Source organism: Colossoma macropomum, unplaced genomic scaffold, assembly GCF_904425465.1.
Source record: "Colossoma macropomum unplaced genomic scaffold, Colossoma_macropomum, whole genome shotgun sequence".
Classification (NCBI taxonomy): domain Eukaryota; kingdom Metazoa; phylum Chordata; class Actinopteri; order Characiformes; family Serrasalmidae; genus Colossoma; species Colossoma macropomum.
The window spans coordinates 28,053,387-28,073,838 of NW_023494790.1; the positions used below are offsets into that span (position 1 = coordinate 28,053,387).

The 20,452-nt window shown below is 38.1% G+C and overlaps 2 protein-coding genes across 8 annotated transcripts in view; one reads left to right on the forward strand and one right to left on the reverse strand.

Moving 5' to 3' along the window:
• LOC118809521 (myosin phosphatase Rho interacting protein) overlaps positions 1-8,147 on the reverse strand; it is a 48,292-nt gene extending 40,145 nt beyond the window's left edge. For 6 of the 7 annotated variants that reach the window (XM_036572926.1, XM_036572925.1, XM_036572919.1 and 3 more), the window contains exon 1: positions 7,185-8,147. In XM_036572926.1, the coding sequence (XP_036428819.1) occupies positions 7,185-7,307 (123 nt within the window). In that variant the 5' untranslated portion in view covers positions 7,308-8,147. The remainder of the gene's footprint in view (positions 1-7,184) is intronic. The other variant, XM_036572918.1, reaches the window with a different exon arrangement.
• A 1,675-nt stretch (positions 8,148-9,822) lies between these two features.
• dhrs7cb (dehydrogenase/reductase (SDR family) member 7Cb) lies at positions 9,823-19,896 on the forward strand. The gene is made up of 7 exons (XM_036572927.1): positions 9,823-9,986; positions 11,158-11,311; positions 13,751-13,863; positions 15,968-16,178; positions 17,374-17,466; positions 17,696-17,857; positions 19,198-19,896. Exons 2-7 carry the CDS (start codon positions 11,158-11,160, stop codon positions 19,407-19,409), a joined length of 945 nt encoding a protein of 314 aa, XP_036428820.1. The 5' UTR covers positions 9,823-9,986; the 3' UTR covers positions 19,410-19,896.
• Positions 19,897-20,452: the final 556 nt, after the last annotated feature.

Sequence of the window (20,452 nt, forward strand, 5' to 3'; positions counted from 1 at the left end):
AACCTATTCATGTTCTTTACTAACTTTTTATCCCTTAAGAGGCTGATGAAGAAAAGTGGCTATTTCTGCCGTTTTATTTATTCTTGTGTACCTAATTCAGAGGATATGTTACTCTGATTATACACATAAATAATAAGTGCATAACGATCAGGGACAGGTCTCCCAAAAGCAAATAAGTGTTAAGATCATGGCAGAATGAGCAATCAGTGTGATGCTTCCTCTACCATGTATAAATCATCTTGTACTAAAACGCTTCTGGAATACTCAGTCCCGAATTCACGCACTCGCTGGGAGAAACAAGATCCATCCAACAAAAAAGGAATTACATAGTGACAGAGACATGCAGATTTAAATGAGCAGCATTTTTTTCTTTTGGTTCCTGGTACCAGGCTTGTCAGGTTCTAGTGGTTAATTAACACATTCTAGAATGGTTTATGTAACAAAAAAAAGGTTTGAAGGAAAAATAGCAAACATATTTTGATTCCTCTATTAAAAGAGGTATTAATCATTATATAGTACTGGCATTTCTTGTATGTGTAAAACCCAAACACAACAACACACATTATGCAAAAAAATTACAGTAAAGTACAGTTCAGTGAGTTTTCCCATTCATAGAAGGGTTTCAAATAATAACTGCCATGGACGTGGATATACACTCATCAAGAACAGGAGTGTTTTTGATGTCACAGCGCTAAATCGTGCCCATTACTTTTTTCTATATGGACCCCTGGGTGCAAAACTGCATTTGTGCAGATTTATCACATGGTCAACATGTACCTTTGGGACTATTCAGATGCTTTAACACTCAGCTCTAACAAAACATCAGAAGCTGGTTGGAGTAGCACTGAAAGCATATGCAGCACTGCAGGACCAGACAAGTTCGCTGCCAAAGCCACGTCAGAAAAGCTTGAGTATGACAGTAGCATTCAGCTAATGGTCTTGAAACTGAATACACTCCCAAAAATGTGGGCAAGTGTTGCCTGCTTTTAAATAAATAAAGAATTTGAATGAAATACTAGACTAAAAAGGCTTTACAAGAAAATGTTTTGATCTACTACACTGCAAATTGATTTTTATCTTCACAATATCCTTCTCTTTTATACTAAAACATTAAAGAGGATAACTAAATGAACACTGCTCTACCTGCATACTCAGCACACTATGACATTAAGAAGGTCAACTTGGTGCACATTTTATCTGTCATTCAGTGGGTGACAAGTCAAGCGATTTAGTATAGTTTTGTGAGGCACACCAAACCCGGGAGAATCCAAAAAAAGAACTGGGACCAATAGCTCCTTCCTCTTTCGAGGAGGGTAAAGAAGCACAACAACAAAACACAGCTGTGACTGCAGCGTTGCAGAGCCACGGGGCCAGGAGAACGGCGGCACACCCCTGCACTTTTCCTCCACACATTGAAGGCCTGCTTCCTCTCCAGAGCTCCTCTTCTAACCCCACAGCCCTCTTGTCGGCATCAGGTTTAACTTCCAATTTCCTCCCAGGCTAAGTCCTAGGGGCGCGGGCCGCTCCCAGCGGGCCGCTTTATCCCAGCATCCCTCTCACCCCTGGATGCACTCTCTGGGTCTTGCCGGCTTGGGACCCCCCTCGAGACACATCCCCCCGCTTCAGCTCACCAGTCCCCCTATTCCAGACTGTGTTGCTTCTGAAGTGCAAGCGAACTTTGGGAAACTCCACTTTCCCAACCCACATTTCCTTTCACAAGCCCTCGTCCCCCCTTCTCGCCTCCACATCAAGCCTCGACCTCCCACACCCCGCAACCCAGCTCCCTGATGCTGACAGGAGGTCTACAGATAAACAAAGCAGACATTTTTCATATAAAGAAACAAAAAAAAGTGCTTTAAGCTCAGAGCTATGGTTGCATCATTCAGACACTATTGTTCACTCCCAGATATGAACTCACTATGACAACTATCATTCCTCAGCTGTCTAAGCTTCTGTCCTTTGTTGCAATTGCTCTTACCCTCTTTTGAAATGACCTTTTGTACCCACCTGCCTTTTGGCCAATTGGCTAGTATCTTAAAATAACACAGCTCTTTGTAAATGTGAGTTAGTGTCATATTGATGTGCTATGCTGAATTGGTAGGGCACTGATGAATTACAATTAGCTAACAGCCTGTGACCAATGATACCTCACTGTGGGTGGCAGGGTTGCTGTCTTTTACTGACTTGCTGACTGACTGACTGATACCCATTGCCGAAATGCGCCTGCACAAGCGTTGCCTGAGACAAGCAGCAGGTGGCTCTGTACATTATTATACCCCACCAACACTATTAACAAACAGCTAACAAATAATCAACGAAATAGAATAACATTTTTAAAATGATCACTTTGTAAAGAGTTTGCCAAGATAGCGTGATGTAACTCAGAAGCTATGACGAGAAGCAGAAATTACCGTAGAGTCTGACAGACATGCTGCTATGCTGAAAACAGTATATTATTTTAATTTAAACCAAACTAGAGAGCTAGCTAAATCTGTCTTCATGGATTTATTATTCTGATTACTAGTAGTAACAGTAGTAGCAGTAATTGCAGCTGTAATAATAATAATAATAATAATAAATAATTATTATTATTATTATTATTATTATTACTGATATTGCCTTCATTAGTAGTAGTAGGAGTGATATGAGAGAAAGTCTCCACAAATGTCATACCGCTGATAAAGGTCCAGCAAAGCTAGGTCTTGCTTACTGTTAAGATTAGATTCTTTGTTGAATGCAAACATTCGATAACAGATAATTTAGTAACATTAAAATAGCACAACGCAATGCAAACGTTCAATAAGAAGTAATTCAGTAGCATGATAATAGTACAATTGCACAAGAAATGCACTATTACCCCAGCAATTTAACTCTAAACATATCTTCTCTGTAAGTAATGTTATCCCTAAACGCTAAAGCTGCATTAGATAGCATAACCATGCATGTCAAATATAAATCATTCACAAAATGGTTAGCACTCTTCTGCAATGCAATAGCAACAGAAAAGCCCTTTCGGTTCTTTGTACGGACAGTCCCCTGTAGCTGATACTCTATTATAGGCTACTTGATGCTTAATGAATAGGCAAACCAGCTATTAGGCAGCAGTTCTAGTGGTATTACAAATATCACTTTTTTGCACAGAAATCATTACTGTTGCCAAGCACTGTACTACACCTAAATCCTCTATCACCACACATGTACCCCTCACTGGCTACTGCCTGAACAACCTATTCGACTGTGGTTGATCATCTCACAAAACATAACTTGTATCAGGCTAAAAGTGAAGTATATGCCAGTGAGTCACTGCTATTCTGCATTTAAGCATATTTTCATCATATTTCTTGTACTCCAGAAAAGCACAAATGTTTAGGAGATGCTACAGTGTTAAAATATCAGCATTTTACACAATTTAATAAAATTTTGATTTTACTGATCTTCATCTAACAGAATATTTCATGAACTGTTAAATACTTTGTCCTACTGGTCCAAAACATAGGTTTTAAGTATACCAGTTAAACCCTTCTAGCCACTACAGTTGTATGACAGGTAACAGCTTTATGAAGTTCACAGCACTTGTTCATTCATTCGTTCATTATCAAAAAGATGCACACTGTTCACATAAATTTTATAGTCAGTGTTAAAATATTATTTATCTTGACATCTATCAAGTACCTGTCCATCTACTGTTACTGGATTTCAGATTTCTTCCCTTTATTGTAGCTTTTTCTTACTGTGTCAACGAGTCATGTTTTTGACACTAATCCCCTTGACACTAGAGATGTTAATGGTTAACTGTTATTCTGTTACCCAAACAACAAAATCTCAATGGGGATTTTCACCTGTTAAGTCTCTCACTTAAACAGCTTGCCTTAAATAATAACGCTGCATTGCAGTGGCAGGTTTGAAGGTCTGTTACTATGAGTACCATGAGTAAATATGTTTAAGCAAATGAACAAACACACCACGTAACCTATGCAGTACCAGTGGAGCAGTTCTGAAGTAAGAGTACAGAAGATATGTTTGACATGAGAAGAGGGCTGGTCATATTTTAAATTTAAACTCTCTAAAACACAACCAACAGAACTGCAAAATATAGAGCAGTGCCATTTTCACACACTATACAATTATACAGATTAGGGCTCCAACATTGATTGAAAACTCTCTCAAACGTGGAGGAAACATGTTTAATATTAGTAGGACATGAAAAGTTAGGAAGTGAAAACCAAACAGAGAGGAGCTATTTCTGAATGACCGAAAAGAAAAAGATGGATACTTTAGACTTTGTGTACTGCAAAATGCTGAACCAACAAGCTTCATTAACCTGGCTAATATCCATTCAAAACTGATTCTCTATTCTTTCTACATTCTATCTACATCCTTATATGGTTATACATCCTCTTCCTGTAGCCATGTTACTTATACCCAGAGCAGGCGTACATCCATCTATTTGTCCTGCTGCCCACCACAGAAAAGAAAAATCAAAACTCAAATGGCTACCGCACAGCTGCACAAGCACACTTGTAAAAGTTAAAACTTTACACAAAACAAAACAAAACAAAAACAAACAAATTTGTCTTGACTTTGAGAAAGAAAAAAACGTGTTTTTGCAAAAATGCTGAACAACAGCAGCCAAGAACAGGCTATTTTGTTAATGTTTGATCAGCAAGTTAACACTGCAATAATCGCAGATGAACAAATATCTGTTACCAATAATATTCAACCACACTGACTGGTAATCAAGTGAAGCAGCAACGCATATCTTGACAATAACGTACAAACATCCAACCACATCAGCTTTTTAGCTATCATCATTAATTACACGATCCAGATGAGCATGTTTCATATCATTTTTTGAAGTTAGTAAACCAGTTTAAATCAAAGTCCCCTGTTGGACTCTCGAGCCGCAAGCATACATTGTCAGTTACGTCACAAGCAGGTCTTTAGCTCTATATGCACACTCATGGTAGATCTTTTGAACGACATATCTATCAGCATGACATCAGTCTGAGGGAGACTGATGAGTGATGTAATCTGGACAACGTAGAGCAAGGGTTAACTGCAGTTAATTACACACAGTCTTCTCACGTGTCCAGCAAGATGCTGACACTGCTATAGGTCTTCAGTTCTGCTCAAAGTGCTGTCCTGGCAGAGTGCAAGGGATCGATTAAAGTATGTAACTTCCCTTAACAGTCTGAACAGGGGTGCTCAAATTTTTTTTGTCTTGGGTGAGGTGAAAGTCTAATGGCTATAGTGGGACGGGGCAAAAAAGATAAAACAAAACAAAATAAAGATAAAGAAGGTAGGCAGGCTTCAAAGCGAGTTATAAGTATGTGAGTATGTTTATTCATAGTTTTTCTATAATGACAGTTAGATCTACATCGATTTCTCATTAAAGTGCTGTCCCTGCCAATTGCATGGCGTAATTTTCCACTGTTTTTTTTCTGGGATCCATTATAATTTTTCTTCCTAAAATCAAAACATTGGCATCAACAGATGATTAGACTGATGTTCCAAAGCAATTTTTGATGGCATATTTATTTTTATCCAAAAGAGCAAAACGATTAAGCGATGCTGAGCTACAGTGCTGGAACATTTGCATTTCACTTATTTTCCAGCAGACCTAATCAAAGGTCCTCATTCCCATCTTGGACCCACAGGCGCTGCTTTGAGCAGCCCTGGTCTAAAACACCCTCTCATTCTGCTCATTCTTTGCTGAATTAAATTAAAGTAATTTCAAGATCCCTTCTTACATACCCTAAAACAGAAATTGTAGACACTGAGGCAGAACAACCAATTCAGGCCTAAACTCCAGCAGCTGAGACTGCAGTGCTACGAAGACTGCAAAGTCATGAAGCACCTGAAATAAGTCCCGAGATCTTGTCTTTAAAAGGTACCCTGATCACTGAACGCTTGGCAGGAGTACAGCTTTCTCTTGAACTCTTTAAGCTGGCAACCAGCAAGCCATTTACAGGATGGCTCCACAAAATGGAAGCTGACAATTTTTTGGATGCTGACACAGGCTGGTCAGATTACTCCATTACTCTTGACTAAAGGAGACAAATTTGTGAATGGCTGTTGTTTTGAAATAAACACAGCACTGCAGACCTGCTTAAAAATTTCCTCCGCTACAGGACAAAACCTGATGGTAACACAACCGAATGAAGACTAGCTTAAAAAGGAACAGAACTGACTACATTTATAAGATCCAAACTTAAGTACCCTCAACTGTTACTGCCTAGCCGCCACAGTCCTTCAGAATGGAATCTCGAAACCCAAACTTGCAATACTTTATTTTGGTGAATTCAGAGTCAGAGCTGAAGTATGTCCTCAAGTGTTTTGGCAACTCCTAAGTGGGGTCTAAAGTTACCGTATTTGACAGAAGGAAAATTTCATGTTTCAAGTTTCTATAAACTTCTTCACCAAAAGAGCCAAATAAGCCAAAAGGCACCACTTGCATTGGGTTTTGGGCTGTCTGGAGAAAGCTCACAATCAGCAGAACCCAGAAAACATTCAAATTATCTTCTGACTTGCCCAAAGCAGCACAATCCTGAGCCATCTAGCACAACTTGATGTCATTATTATCATTAATGCTGTTACTCACTCTTTTTAACTGACTCATTCAAACAGGGGCGAACAAGGGCAAAGAGCAGATTCAGTTCTCACCGAGGCACAGCCTGACCCTCTTGTATGGCAAGAAAAAAAAAATCAAACCCAGTCTTTCAGAGGCCATATAACATAGGTCATTTTTTTTTTCGCAATGGTGCTATGGCTGAAAGCAGTTTGAGGACAAAGCGGTCCATAAGCATCCTAACTGAAACAGCGAAAATATCCATCCATCCATCTGACAGTGAAAATATGGCTTTCAATAAAAAAAAGACATTTAAAAGAATAAACTAATACAGTTCACACCATCTGTCAAACACCTCTGCCATTAACAAGCGCTAACATTTGACAATTACCTGTAATCCTGCTAGAAACTCATTTGTCAGCGTAGCTGACTACAGTTTTAGATATTCTGATGGTTACACAACTCGACCTGGGAATCTTAATCCTGTTTGGGATGGCCAATTTCATAACTGAATTAATTAACTGAATTAGTCACATTTAAGGTAGAGTGTGAAATGAATAAGAAGAGCCCAGCCTGATCACTGACCAGCAAACATAACCCAGTCAATACTATTTACCTGATTTAGGTCTTGGTCGGTCAAAAGATGCAGCTCCCGAGGTTTAAAGCAGTTCTGACACTTGCTTTTGTTGAAAATGTTCGCTTGGAACTTCCTGCAAGGGTTTTCTTTTGCAGCAGACATCGTAGCCCTCTATTTTAATCAGCTCCCTCAGATAAGGTCCCAAATTTGACGGCTCAAACGGAATGAAATAATCCGGTTGTGATCTTCACAAGTCTCTCATCCAATTTATGACAGACTCGACCATCCAAAACATGATCCGAAGCACAGGTTTTTGCACGATCCAGCCCCGTTTTCCTCCTTCAGCTGGCTTGGGAGTTGCGAGGTAAAATTTACAGGTCTGTATCTGACTTTGTATAAACAGACAGCTAGCTAGCCAGCACGTTAGCTACCTTTTTGGCTGGTGGAGGCTGTTCAGTCCATGGCCTGCATTCACAAAGCAGAGCAGACACGGAGTGATTAAGGAGCGCTGCTCAGCACTGTTACCGTGAGAGAGCCGTAAACAAAACAGCCACACAAGCGCTTCGCCACCTCAACCTTCAGCCGGAAACACGCTTTCTGTGTGGCGATGCCAAAATCCCATTGGTAATGAAAATGAAAAGCACTAATGATGAGGTAGCCTGAGTTTAATTACAATCGTTCCCTAGCTTCGAAGTTCACCACCGCCGCTTCTTTGAGCTAAGCTAGCCGCCTCGTTAGCTAACAAGCTAATGAAATGTCTCCTAGTAACTCTGCGCTACTCACAGTCCGTTTCTGTCTCCGTCGCAACCGCATGTTTTTTTTCTCTTGGCTTTAAAACGTTACGGGTTCGACATAACGTTATGACCCTCGCGGAACACGGGTAGCCGGGCTGGGCCGGGTTTGTTAAGCGGACAGGCGGCGTTAGTTGCGCGAATGTGCGTTTTTCTCTCCCTCAGCTCCTCGGGCTGGACGGATCTCTCCCAACGGAGGAGGGAGACTCCACTCTCGTACGGTCATGCTGGAATTCTGATGAAATCTCGCGATATTTGGCTCCACAACGCCGCCCTGCTTTGGGCTTTGGCAAACAAAGTCAAATATTAGAAGCAGAAAGCAAGCACAGAGTCACCGAGAACAACTGTGCATCTCAGTGGATTTCATATATATATATATGTACATAATATATATATATATATATATATATATATATATATATATATATAATGTGTGTGTGTGGAAAATTACACACAAGTCTTCAGTGTTTAGTGTTTGCATCCTTTGCCTTTTTAATCACAAATTTTACAAATTTTATTCATTTCTAGAGACGCAGTTTTTCTAAAGGATAGTTTCTCAGGGGTTCTAATAAACACCTCCCTCCAAAGTTCAGTCTTTCAGTCTTAGAAGTTGGTTGCATTATCTACTTCTCACAATCCAAGTAATTCCAACCACATTCAACGATGTTGAGATCTTGGACACTGGTCGGTCCATTCTTCTATTTATTATTGCTTAAATACATTTTGATCTTTCCAGTAGTGTGTCTGAGGTCTTTCTCCTGAATTTTCCTTTAATTTGAATTTCTTCTTTGAATTTGAATTTGTTTGCAATTAAACATTTTCCAGTGGCTACTGCATGATGTATAAAACTTGGTTGGTAGAGTCTTTCCAGGGGCACCAGCATTACACGTTTTGAGCAGAACATATATGTTAAATATAGCCTGTGTTTCCTGAAAAATGTGTAAATTGTACTTAATGGCTGTTTGACTGGAAATCAAATAAATGAAAGGATTGTGTCTGACTTTTGTACAGTACCATGTGAGATCTGCATAGGTATGTATCTACAATCATGTCTGGGTGCCCCTGGACAAATGACATGTGTTGTTGATTTTCTAAGTGAAAGTAAGTCACTTGTCTCTCTACAGAGAACACACAGCACATCTTAATGCACACTTAGTGTTTGTTTGATGGATTTAACATATGTTATCATAACATATTAATATTAAAAATGGTGAATATTATATTAATATATATGAACAAAATATTAAATGCGGCTTGTGCAAAAGTTGTTACACATTTTATATTATATGTTTTTCCCAGTATGTTTAACTCAGTGAATAAATAGAAATTGCACAATAAAATTAGCAGAAAAATGCCATATTTAAGTTTGTTTTCTGTAAAGAGAACAAACTTAAATAAGTTATTTTACTTATTTTAAACTTATTTTAAATTTAACTTATTTTCCCTTAGAAAATTAATAAAACAATTAATTTGACCAGGGGTGAATATATTTAACTAAACTTCAGAAAGGTCATATATAAGGAAACATTTAATAAACGCTTATATTGTTATTATTATTATTATTATTATTATTATTATTATTAATATTAGCAGTAGTAGTAGCGATCGTAGTAGTAGTATTATATTGTATTTTACAGTAGTTAATTTTACATCTGCTCTGCATTTGCGGAGCTGAAACGTTCTCTTTTTTTATCAAAGACTAAATATGAAGCTCTTCGTGCACTAGGGGAGATTCAGGGTTCATTCTATGAAGTCAGCCTTCTGTAGGAGACACCATTTGTCATCTTCTTGGTTGTCATCCACATGCTCAACTACAACACACATTAAAAATCACTGAGTCAGCTACATGCTATTAAAAGACCCTAGATCCTGACAAGCTGCCCCTGCTGCCAGTGAGAGAGAGAGAGGGAGGGAGAGAAAGAGAGAGAGAGAGACTGAGACTGAGACTGGGGGGCTGTGAATGGGCCAGGAGGAAGAAAGGGTTCAAGCTGGTTACCTAAGCGGAAAACAACAGACTTTTCCACTGGAGGCTTAACTCCTCACTCCCACTGTAAGTGAACTGAAAATAAGACAGATTACGGCTCTGCGTGTCTGCTTGCGTATGTGTGTGGGCAGAACTGAAGCTCTGTAAACTTGTGTTATGCTCAGGGGTGCGTTTCAAAACAAGCAGGAATAAACCCTCTGTGATTTCAAAGATTAAAAAAAAACACTGTATGATTAAGAATACTAAGAACAAAATGTGAATGTACAGTATCCCAGTCCTCTCTCCTTGAATATCCAGTGTCGCACAGCATGGCATTTGTGGCAACAGATTAGTCTAGGGCAATGTATATTTAGAACCATGTCCTCAACCACTCTTTACATGGCAATAGTGACAGCCGTGCTATCAGTACACAAGCGTCGTAGATAACTGAGAAATGTGCTGTAAGATAAAATCATTTTGAGCAGTTGCTGATCATGTTATTGTCTCTCTACTCTGTTGCTTTGCCTTTGTTTCATTAGTCTGCTGATTAGATCACAGTTCAGTGAGCAGACAGTTGTTTCTTAAAGGGTTAGTTCACCAAAAAATGAAGTTTACTGAATTTGTCTCTTACTGATTGGCCAAGACTCGTTTGGTGTTTGAGGTTTGGAGTTTAATGCTTTAGCCTTGCTTTGGAGCTATAACAGAAGGGATTTTGGGAGACATAGAATTCCATTAGCTTTAGCTACATTAGCCACGTAAGTATGCAAGACTAAAGAAACAAACTTAAGACACAAAGATACATTTGGGGAAAATGTTGTATTTTTCAGTGAACTGTTTCTTTAAAATGTGATCTTTTGTGTCATGTCGTAGTTCTTCTGTATGCATAACAACAAAAATACACATACGAGAATATATGTAGCTTTAATTCGATCATCACATGAAAAGCATGGATGAATAGATAAAATGGACGCTTGCAGGGATTGTCTGAAGTGTTTGTATTTGGCCCACTTGAAATGAATGTCAACAGCATGACAGCTTTATCATCAATCCCACCCACTTCCCATGTGCTCTGCTGTCATCAGAGAGGAGAGTGAGTTTAGAAAGCAGGCCTAACGCACAAAGCAATGAGTCACGAATTCCCTTCAAAGGTCAGTTTAAATGATTATGTCTGTTTTGTTTGGTGGTAGTGTAGAGTATTACACGCACGCCAGATAAACCTTGCATTATTTTTTATTTATTTTTTTTTTTTTTTCTGCAGATGGGTCTCCCATCTGTGATGATATTGCCCCTGCTGGTGGTGGTGTTCGCCGGATTCTACTACATTTACAATGAGGTCATCCAGCTCATGTCCAAGACCATAGTGCGGAACAAAGTGGTGGTGATTACGGATGCCGTGTCTGGAATGGGAAGCGGTAATATTCCCCTATACTTTTATTTATCCCCTCACGATGATTTTTTTTTTTAATGCAGACTATGTCTTCATGTATAGGCCTTCCTATGAGTGTGCAAATGCATTTTTTGGTATTTTACAGAGTCAGGATTTCAATATTTAGACTCATCTATCTCTATTTTTTCCATTTTTGTTTTTCTACCTCACTTGAACACCTTCCTTTACATTGTGTCAAAATTTTATGATCAATAGCCCAGTAGAAAAGTTCCAGAATTGCTTGTAATAAAATCTTGTTACATTTACTTACATTGAAAGTAAAGTAAATACAAAAGTAGATACATTTCAGAAATATAATTTTTTTTGTTATTATTTGTTGTAACGTTCAGAATATAAAACATATCATTTAGGGTGGGCAATACACACACACACACACACACACACACACACACACACACACATTTTCTAAACCGCTTATCCTTCTGGGCCGCAAGGGGCCCTATCCCAGCGGCCACTGGGCAGAAGGCAGGATACACCCTGGACAGGTCACCAGTCCATCGCAGGGCAGACAGACAGACATACACACATATATACATCCACACATTCACTCACACCTAGGGGCAGTTTAGTGTGTCCAATTAGCCTGACTTCATGTTTTTGGACTGTGGGAGCACCCGGAGGAAACCCACACAGACACGGAGAGAACATGCAAACTCCACTCAGAAAGGACCCTGGTCGGGGTGGGCAATATAAAAACAACAAAGCTCAATCAGTTCTTTGAATTTCTTTAAGTGATTTATGTACTGCACTTTGAGTTGCTTATTAATTGTGTGAGTCTATGACTCAATACTTTTTCCAGAAAGTAAACTCAGTCAAATAGTATTTGTAGAAAGCATGAATCATGACATGTGGCCTTTTCTATTAGGGACAGAGCACAAATAGAGCAGACAAGTGTTATTTTAAGTGCGTTATTTCCAAGACCTTTGTACAACTATGGTTAAACACAGAGAAAGCTGTAGGAGAAAGCTAAACAGAGCAGGAAGGCCTTTCAGAACAGTGACTGGCGCATATGGCATACAGATTTTGCATCCCAAGATTGAAATAACATTTTATGTGGTAAGGTAATGTAATGTAATGTGCTAAATAATAAATAAATGAGTAAACTGTAAAATAAAGAAATAAAAGAAAAATACCTTAGTGTTCAAACATTTGGAATCACTTGTTTATGTTAATAACTGCTGTTACTTTATTCAATATTAACTTAAACAATGCACATTGAAATACTTTAAGCTGGGCACCAGAAGGTATTTTGAGATGTTTTATATTTTTGGGAACATCAAGAGGTTATTAATAAAGTACTGTAATTACCTATTTATATAATTTTTTGGTAACTTATCTGCCTGAGATTTGATCATTATGTTCAAAATCAATGCTAGTCAAAGTCTGTTGAATGCGGAAACAGAAATATTCCTACACACATCGAAGGGCAAAACATGCTGCTTGAATAGCAGAAACAAATTCAGTGATAATATAAAACCTAAGTGGCTTGAGAACAAATAACATTTCTTGTTTTATTTAATTTATTTAGTCATTTGTACATATTCAATGGTTATTCATTCATATAATGCTTATATCTGCGGGCGATTGCCCCCAAGTATTTGAGTGCCCTCGGGCTTTGTGGTCTGAGGCCCCTGGCAGTCAGTAATCTATCCCTGCATTCAAAGTGGCATAAACTAAAAATCCATTTCAGAGGCCTTGTTGACCTCACATTGTCTTCAAAGGGGACTCATTTCTCCTTAAACCCTAAGACATTTATCTGAATAAGGACAGTTATGTGTTTTTTTCATATTAGCATTTATGGGAGTGATACAACTGTTTGATAGTCTAATGTTTATTTTTTCCATTGAGGTTTGCGGTTTGTTTGACAAACCTAATAAAAACTCATTGTATACTTAATACAAGCTCAGTAAAGAAACAGTAAAATAATTTAAGACGTGGTTTGATATTTAAGATGAGTAAAACCTTTCATTTATGATTACAAAACTTTTTGCTTGATTTTTTTTCCATATAAATCCACAATATCACAGTGAAATAACCCATATACAGTCATATGCAAAGGTTTGAGCACTCGTTCCTCTACTGAAAACATACTTCTGTACGTTTTCAAATGAGTCCTGTGCAAAACTTACAATACATTCTAGATTTTATGTTTTACATTTGTTCTGGATAGAGAATGTGTTCAATGTTCTCATCAACCTATTAACAGTGGGGTCCAAATGTCTCAAACCACTGGAATAGAAATTCATTACAAATTCTGTTATTATCAGCGTAGCAATTTGAATAAACAGTAGAAACATGAATTTCAGAATGTCTTTGAATTTGATATGTCGTGTGTTTGCTGATATCTCTCTCTCTCTCTCTCTCTCTCTCTCTCTCTCTCTCCCTCTCTCTCTCTCTGTTTCAGAGTGTGCCAGGCTGCTTCATGAGGGAGGTGCGCGGTTGGTGCTGTGTGGACCCAGCTGGGATAAGCTGGAGTCTCTGAGTGACTCACTGTGCAGTGCCGCAGACCCCAGCAAAGTGAGTAAAGCTTAAATCAGAGAGCCGTATGGACTGTGAGTTTGACGTCATGTATTTATCTGCATACCTGGGTTAGACGCCCTATCTTTATACCAGACAAAGAAGACAGGAAGGACCACCGCCAAGGACACGCAGAGCTTTGAGCAGAAGAGTCATGACCTTTTCCACATTTTATTTTTCTTTTTTCGGGCTCCTAAATGCTTGTGCTTCAAACTATATCTGTGTGTCGCAATCTTCTTTTCCTCTTCTTTGATGAACAATGGCAGGATATCCTCCCTGACAGCAATGTATCTACTGCTATCTTACAAATTCCAGAACACTCTGAAACGAATATATTACCTTTCACATCACTGCGATTCCCATCATCTCTGGTTTTGGATCCACTGGAATCAATGTGCAACTGAATGGAGTGAAATATGATTGTTATTCTTTTGAGAAGGCTTTACACTAGATGTTGGAACATTGCTGTGAGGATTTGATTGAATTCAGCCACAAGAGCATCCAAGATGTTGTTTGATTAGTTCTGGAAAATAAATGTCACTCCAGCTCATGCCAAAGGTACTGGATGGTGTTCCATCACTCCAGTAAATGCAGTTCCACTGCTGCTCAGCCCAGTGCTGGGGGCTTTGTACCCCTCTAGCTGATGCTTGGCATTGGGAATGGTGACCTTAGGCTACGGCTCCTTCAGAGCAACCCCTTCAACTAGTCAATGCTTTTTTTGGAGATTACACAATGTGTGTATGTGATTATCTGTGTCAGCCAGATGTGCTTCTTAAAGTAATTAAATTCATTAATTTCATTAATGAAATTAAACTTTAGGACATATAGGGTAAACAGACAGACAGACAGACAGACAGATAGACAGACAGACAGACAGACAGATAGATAGATAGATAGATAGATAGATAGATAGACAGACAGATAGATAGATAGATAGATAGATAGATAGATAGATAGATAGATAGATAGATAGATAGATAGATGGATAGACAGACAGTAACTTTATTAGTTTCTAAGGACATGGCAGAAATTATGGTAGATGTTAACAATCTACAGTCTATCCAAAATGCTAAATGGACAGTGCTAAAGCTCAACTTCTTAGCATTGCTAAACATAGTCGTATCTAAATGATTCTCTCCAGTGCTGTTTGCAAAATGTTTGATTCCAAGATACAAAATTTTACTCATATTCATACATTCAGTATGAAGCAGTTCATAAAATAAGGCTATAATTACTCATAGTTTAATAGTTCCAGATGACTAGATGCTCAGACCTGGTTATACAGTGGTAGCATACATTGCACCCTCAGTTAAGCTTTGGTGAACAATGGATTTAGACAGCCTGCCTAACTCCTACATAAGACTAGCATGCAGATTACTTTTTAAAGGTTTGAAGACAAATTAATTTATGCAGTGCTTATATAACTGATAATGTCTGAGATATTTGTTTAATCACGGCAAACGGTGTGCAGTGCTAAAGTTAGCATATTCTGTTGTTAGCATACTGGATGTTCACCAATGTTGGGGACAAACATAGCTAGTGAGTGGGCTTACTATCACAGACATGCACTCATTTCTAAATAAAAAGTATCTGAATGTCCCAAAGAGAAACCATTCTGTATTCTTGTGTTATTCATGTGAAGCTCCGCTCTTCCATACCACCCCTCTACAAAGCATTTAAAGCATGTGAAATTCCAGTAAGTTCATAGATTTTTAATGTTTGGTCATATAATCATGAACAAGCCAAACTACCTGGGAAATAAGGTAAACTGTAATTTTCAAGGGTGTGTTAGAAGTTGTGGTTGCCATGCTGTGATGCAAGTCATCTTAATAACCACAGACTAGATTTTATAAAGTGGACCTTCATATTTAGCTTCATAAGTCACAAATGTGATTGGCTATGTCATGTTTGCAAATGATTAACTCTCATTGAAGCACTTCAAACGTGATAACCACACCGCAAGGTCACACAGCATTTCCATAAAGTTTCAGCCCCACAGTCTTTTTTTCCCTCAGCATGGGGCTCATTATGACTGTTTCCAACTGTTATAATGGCTTCTGGTTTCCATCCCTCTGATGGCTGCTATCTGTGTTTCCTGTCAAAGACCTTCACACCCAAGCTGGTGCTGCTGGACTTCAGTGATATAGACAGCATGGTGGAAGTGATCACAGAGATCGGGGAGTGCTACGGCTGTGTGGACATTCTGATATGCAACAGCAGCATGAAGGTCAAAGCCCCAGTTCAGAACCTCTCCCTGGACATGGACAAAACCGTCATGGACGTGAACTACTTTGGGCCGATCACTTTGGCCAAAGGTAGCTATTACTGTTCTGGAAAGTCATTTGGCTAATTCAAAAAATCTAATTCATGTAATTTCCCACTGACCCCAAATGTAGTCCGTAAGATAAGCAGAGTCCTGTTCAATATATATATATATATATAATATATATATATATATATATATATATATATATATATCGTCTACCAGGTCTTGCATAGTTGTAGGAGTCCCATTTTCTCCACATCTTTTGATCAAACCCCAGTTTTGGAGACTCCTGTTTTTTCATATTGTTCTTTGACATACTTCTTCTTTAATACTATTATTAAATCTCCTCAGAAATACCTCCAGAAAAATCAGCAACTTGTACTTAATGTCTGTTTTCATTGTAAGTTAAATAAATGAAGGGTCATTTTTTACTTTCGTACAGTACTCTGTGTTTGGTGTCCAAAGTTTGCTTCTTTAGTTTTGCAGCAAGGCTAATGTAGCTAACAAGTAATAAAAGCACCATACAAGTAGCGTCTTACAAAAGTGATATATTTTCAGGCATTTGTTTGGAAAACAGTGTCATACAGAACCCACATAATGAAGTCTATTTGAGAACACCTAACCACTCAACATGATTTGAAGCAAATATGAAATAGATTAGGCAAGTAGTTTGCACAATGCTAATTGGTGGGGTACTCATTAGCTAGATTAGCCTCTTAGCTCCAGTGCAAAATTAAAAACCAAACATAGGACACCAAACATGTCATTGATGATCTACTACATATTGGGTAAGATGCAAATTGTGTAAATTTGACTTTTTATCAAACTACCACTTTAATGTACCATACACTCTTAAAAAAGATTTTTTTCCAGGGTTCTTTAGTCAAGGGAATGGTTCTATTTAGTACAACGACTCCTAAAAGGCACTAAAAAGGGTCCTTCTTTGTTATGATGTCAAGCTTGTAACAAATGAAGAACCATTTTTGGCGCTATGTAGAACCATTTTTTTTAAAAAAAGGCTCTATATAGAACCATATACAACACATTTTCCATAAATCTGAAGATCAGTTTCACCATGCAAAGTACCATTTAAGCATTAAATGGTTCTATATAGAACTCATGGTTCTGAAAAGAAGTATTGCCATCGTTTTTAAGAGTGTAGGTAAAGATTTTGCAAGATTACCTGCCATTTCAATCAGATAGTTGGTGATGACTGTTAAAATAATGCTTTGATTTTAATTCAGGCATTCTGCCAATGATGGTTGCCCGGAGAACAGGTCACTTTGTACTTGTCAACAGCATCCAAGGGAGACTGGCTGTCCCATTCCGCAGTTCTTGTAAGATTTATATATGAGCTTTCCATAAAATGTCAAACAGCATTATATTTAAATCTAATAAAATGAAAGAGAAGAAATCAAAATGGTTTATTTTCATAAATTTCTAGCTATAAAACCTAAAACCACTCAGCATGACATATAATGTTACATTGAACTGCCAAAATCCTGGCATGACACACAATATTATTACACAAGCGTGTTACACAGTCACTGTTTTGCTTCTGTTCAGACGCTCCCTCCAAACACGCTGTGCAGGCCTTCTTCGACTGTCTGAGAGCGGAGGTGGAGGAGTACGGCATCTCCGTCAGTACGATCAGCCACACCTTCATTAACGCCACCACCCAGGACCCCACCCCCTCCAACTTCCAGCCCACCAACGCCCTGTGGGCATGTGAGTAATTATACAGTAACACATGAAAACATGCAAAGTCACTCAAACGACTGCCGACGTAACCATTCCGGTTCTGTTTCTAGACAACTCTGAACCTACTTACACATTCTTCAACACGCCTTCAACACAGGAAATATGCCAGAATAAACTCTCCTGTTCAGCTTCTGAGCAGCTCATTGTCACAACAGGGCAAGATAAGATCATGTCAAGAACTTAGAACTGAAAGTATTTTAAATGCTTAGAAGTCACAGTTGTTGCCAGATATGTTGTAGCGTTACAGTAATTATTTCCCACTCGTAGATGATTAAAATAAACCAAGACATTCTATTGAAAGTGCAGTTTCTACATTTTCAATCAATGCCCTATTTGTGTCTATATTGTATTAGATTGTTATACTATAAGTACGTATTTACAATATTGTAAATAGATATATTTGTATTTTGAAAAAGGTTCTGTATAGCACCAAAAAGGGTTTTTCTATTGTTACAATGTCAGGCTTGTTACAATAGAAGAGCCCTTATTGGTGCTATACAGAACCCTTTTCAAAAAGGTTCTATTCCCCATCAATCTGAAGAACAATTTCATGATGATTTAATCATATAAAGGGTTCTTTGAGTATTCTATATAGAACAGTTTTCTATATGGTTCTATATAGAGCAGTTTTCTCTACTAAAGAACTACTAAAGTGTGTAGTTAAACCGCACTTTTTGCTGGTTGCTTATCTTACTTTGTCTTCTCCATCAGTCATCATCAAAACTGTTAGCTTCATCAGATATAACAGCAGATATAACCTTTTATTAATGTGTTACAACTGTTTCCTAATGATTTTTAAGGTGTTTATGACCTAATTAATAACCATTAATAAACTCATTTTAAACCATTTATAAACCACTTATAAGGGTAGCCTTGTTCTAAAGTGGTACTCATAGTTCTTAATTTTAGCTTAAACTTGTAAATAATGTCTTTCTATGCCATTTTGCTAAATTGATGTAATTTGAAGTAAATATGTGAAGATTTTGGCATGGATTTGTGGAAACTGTTTTGGTGACTATTGACATCCAATGTTTGTTAGCAGCTGCAGTTCTGAACTAAAAAAGCAAAACTTGGACACCAAACATCTCTTGGCTGATTGACTACATTTGGGATAGGTTGATTTTATTGCTGAACAATTAAAATATTAACTGTCACAATAAACAAAATATTCTTAGACAAGTAATCTTATCAAAGAAAAAAGGAGGATTTATTGCTTTGATGTGAGAGACTTTGTTTTTTGCAGGCCTCATGTTTTCCTCACTTCACTAGCAACTTGTTCAATCGTGTCTTCGTCTCTTTATCTGTAGACATTTTGAGAAAGCTGAAGACACACGGTGTGAACCCCAATGACCTGGCCAGTGAGATTGTGAAGGTGGTGAACGGCAGGAGGAAAGAGGTGCTTGTGGCTCACCCCATCCCCTGGGCTGCCCTCTATATCCGCTCACTGCTGCCCAGCTTCTTCTTCGCTGTGGTGGCAGCGGGGGTGAGGGATGGGCCCATGGTTGACCAGCTGAAGTAGATGTACGTGCACGATCAAAGTAATGGCCGAAAGAAAGGAGTGTTTTGTGGAAGATGCTTATCATTAGAATGTGTGTAAAGCTATAGCTCTTTATTATACATGAGAAGGAGTCACGATTTGACCTTGAACTCGGATTGCCAGCCCTCAGGTATTGGCTTTGAGGCCTCCTGGAATCATAAAGATTCAAGATTTTTGTGGTTTTCATTAAAAAAAAGAATAATGGGAGTAAAATCAGAGTGACTGATACATAGTCATAGTACTAGATACATACACAGTCATAGTGTGACAGCATACCAAAACGATGTTGATAAGAAGGATACTGTTGGAGTGTCAGATTAATGCCTACATATATAGTGGTAGTGCCCCTGCCTGAATTAACAGCTTGGATTGCTGGGTATTTGGAGAAGAATTAAGTCTACAGTAAAGTGCAAAAGTCAAAGACCTCCTTCCTTTGCATAAGGAAGGAGAAAGTCAAAGGATAATGAGTGAAAAAACAGAAGTTTCCAAAACTGGAGCTCAAAAATGATACAAATATTTAAAGAAAATGGGTCTCCAAACAATTGCGCAAGACCTGATAGACCCTATCTATCCTAACTATCACCATCAGATAAACAGTACTTGCTTTTTTAAAGAGTAAATCGGGTCCCACTCTTGCTTCAGATCTGAATAAAAGACAAAAATAAGACAAAAAAAAAATAGCAAATTAAATAAAGAAGCTTCTGATGTTCTCAGAACAATGGACTGACGACCCCAGAGTGTATGGGATTACTTGGATTATGAGAAGCAGAAATACAACCAACTTCTAAGACCAAACCTTGAAGGTGAGGAAAAATATCCCTGCATGTTGAAAACCTGAAAGCAAGTCTCCTGAAAAGAATGGAAGCTGTAATAAAAACAAAGAGTAGAAACTAAATAGTAACGTGATATAAGTGATGTGATATTATATTAAGTTGTTGAGGCTTCTCTGTAATTTTCTTTTAAATTATGTTTCCTGTTGCTGAAGAATGAACATCTTGTATCTAATGGCCATTTTACTGGATTTT

Bases quoted from the DNA above. Each gene is read 5' to 3' on its own strand.
- dhrs7cb (XM_036572927.1), top strand. From the start codon at position 11,158: ATGGGTCTCCCATCTGTGATGATATTGCCCCTGCTGGTGGTGGTGTTC. The intron at 13,864-15,967 runs GTGAGTAAAGCT...TTCCTGTCAAAG, and splicing joins GTGCCGCAGACCCCAGCAAA to ACCTTCACACCCAAGCTGGT. The intron at 16,179-17,373 runs GTAGCTATTACT...ATTTTAATTCAG, and splicing joins GCCGATCACTTTGGCCAAAG to GCATTCTGCCAATGATGGTT.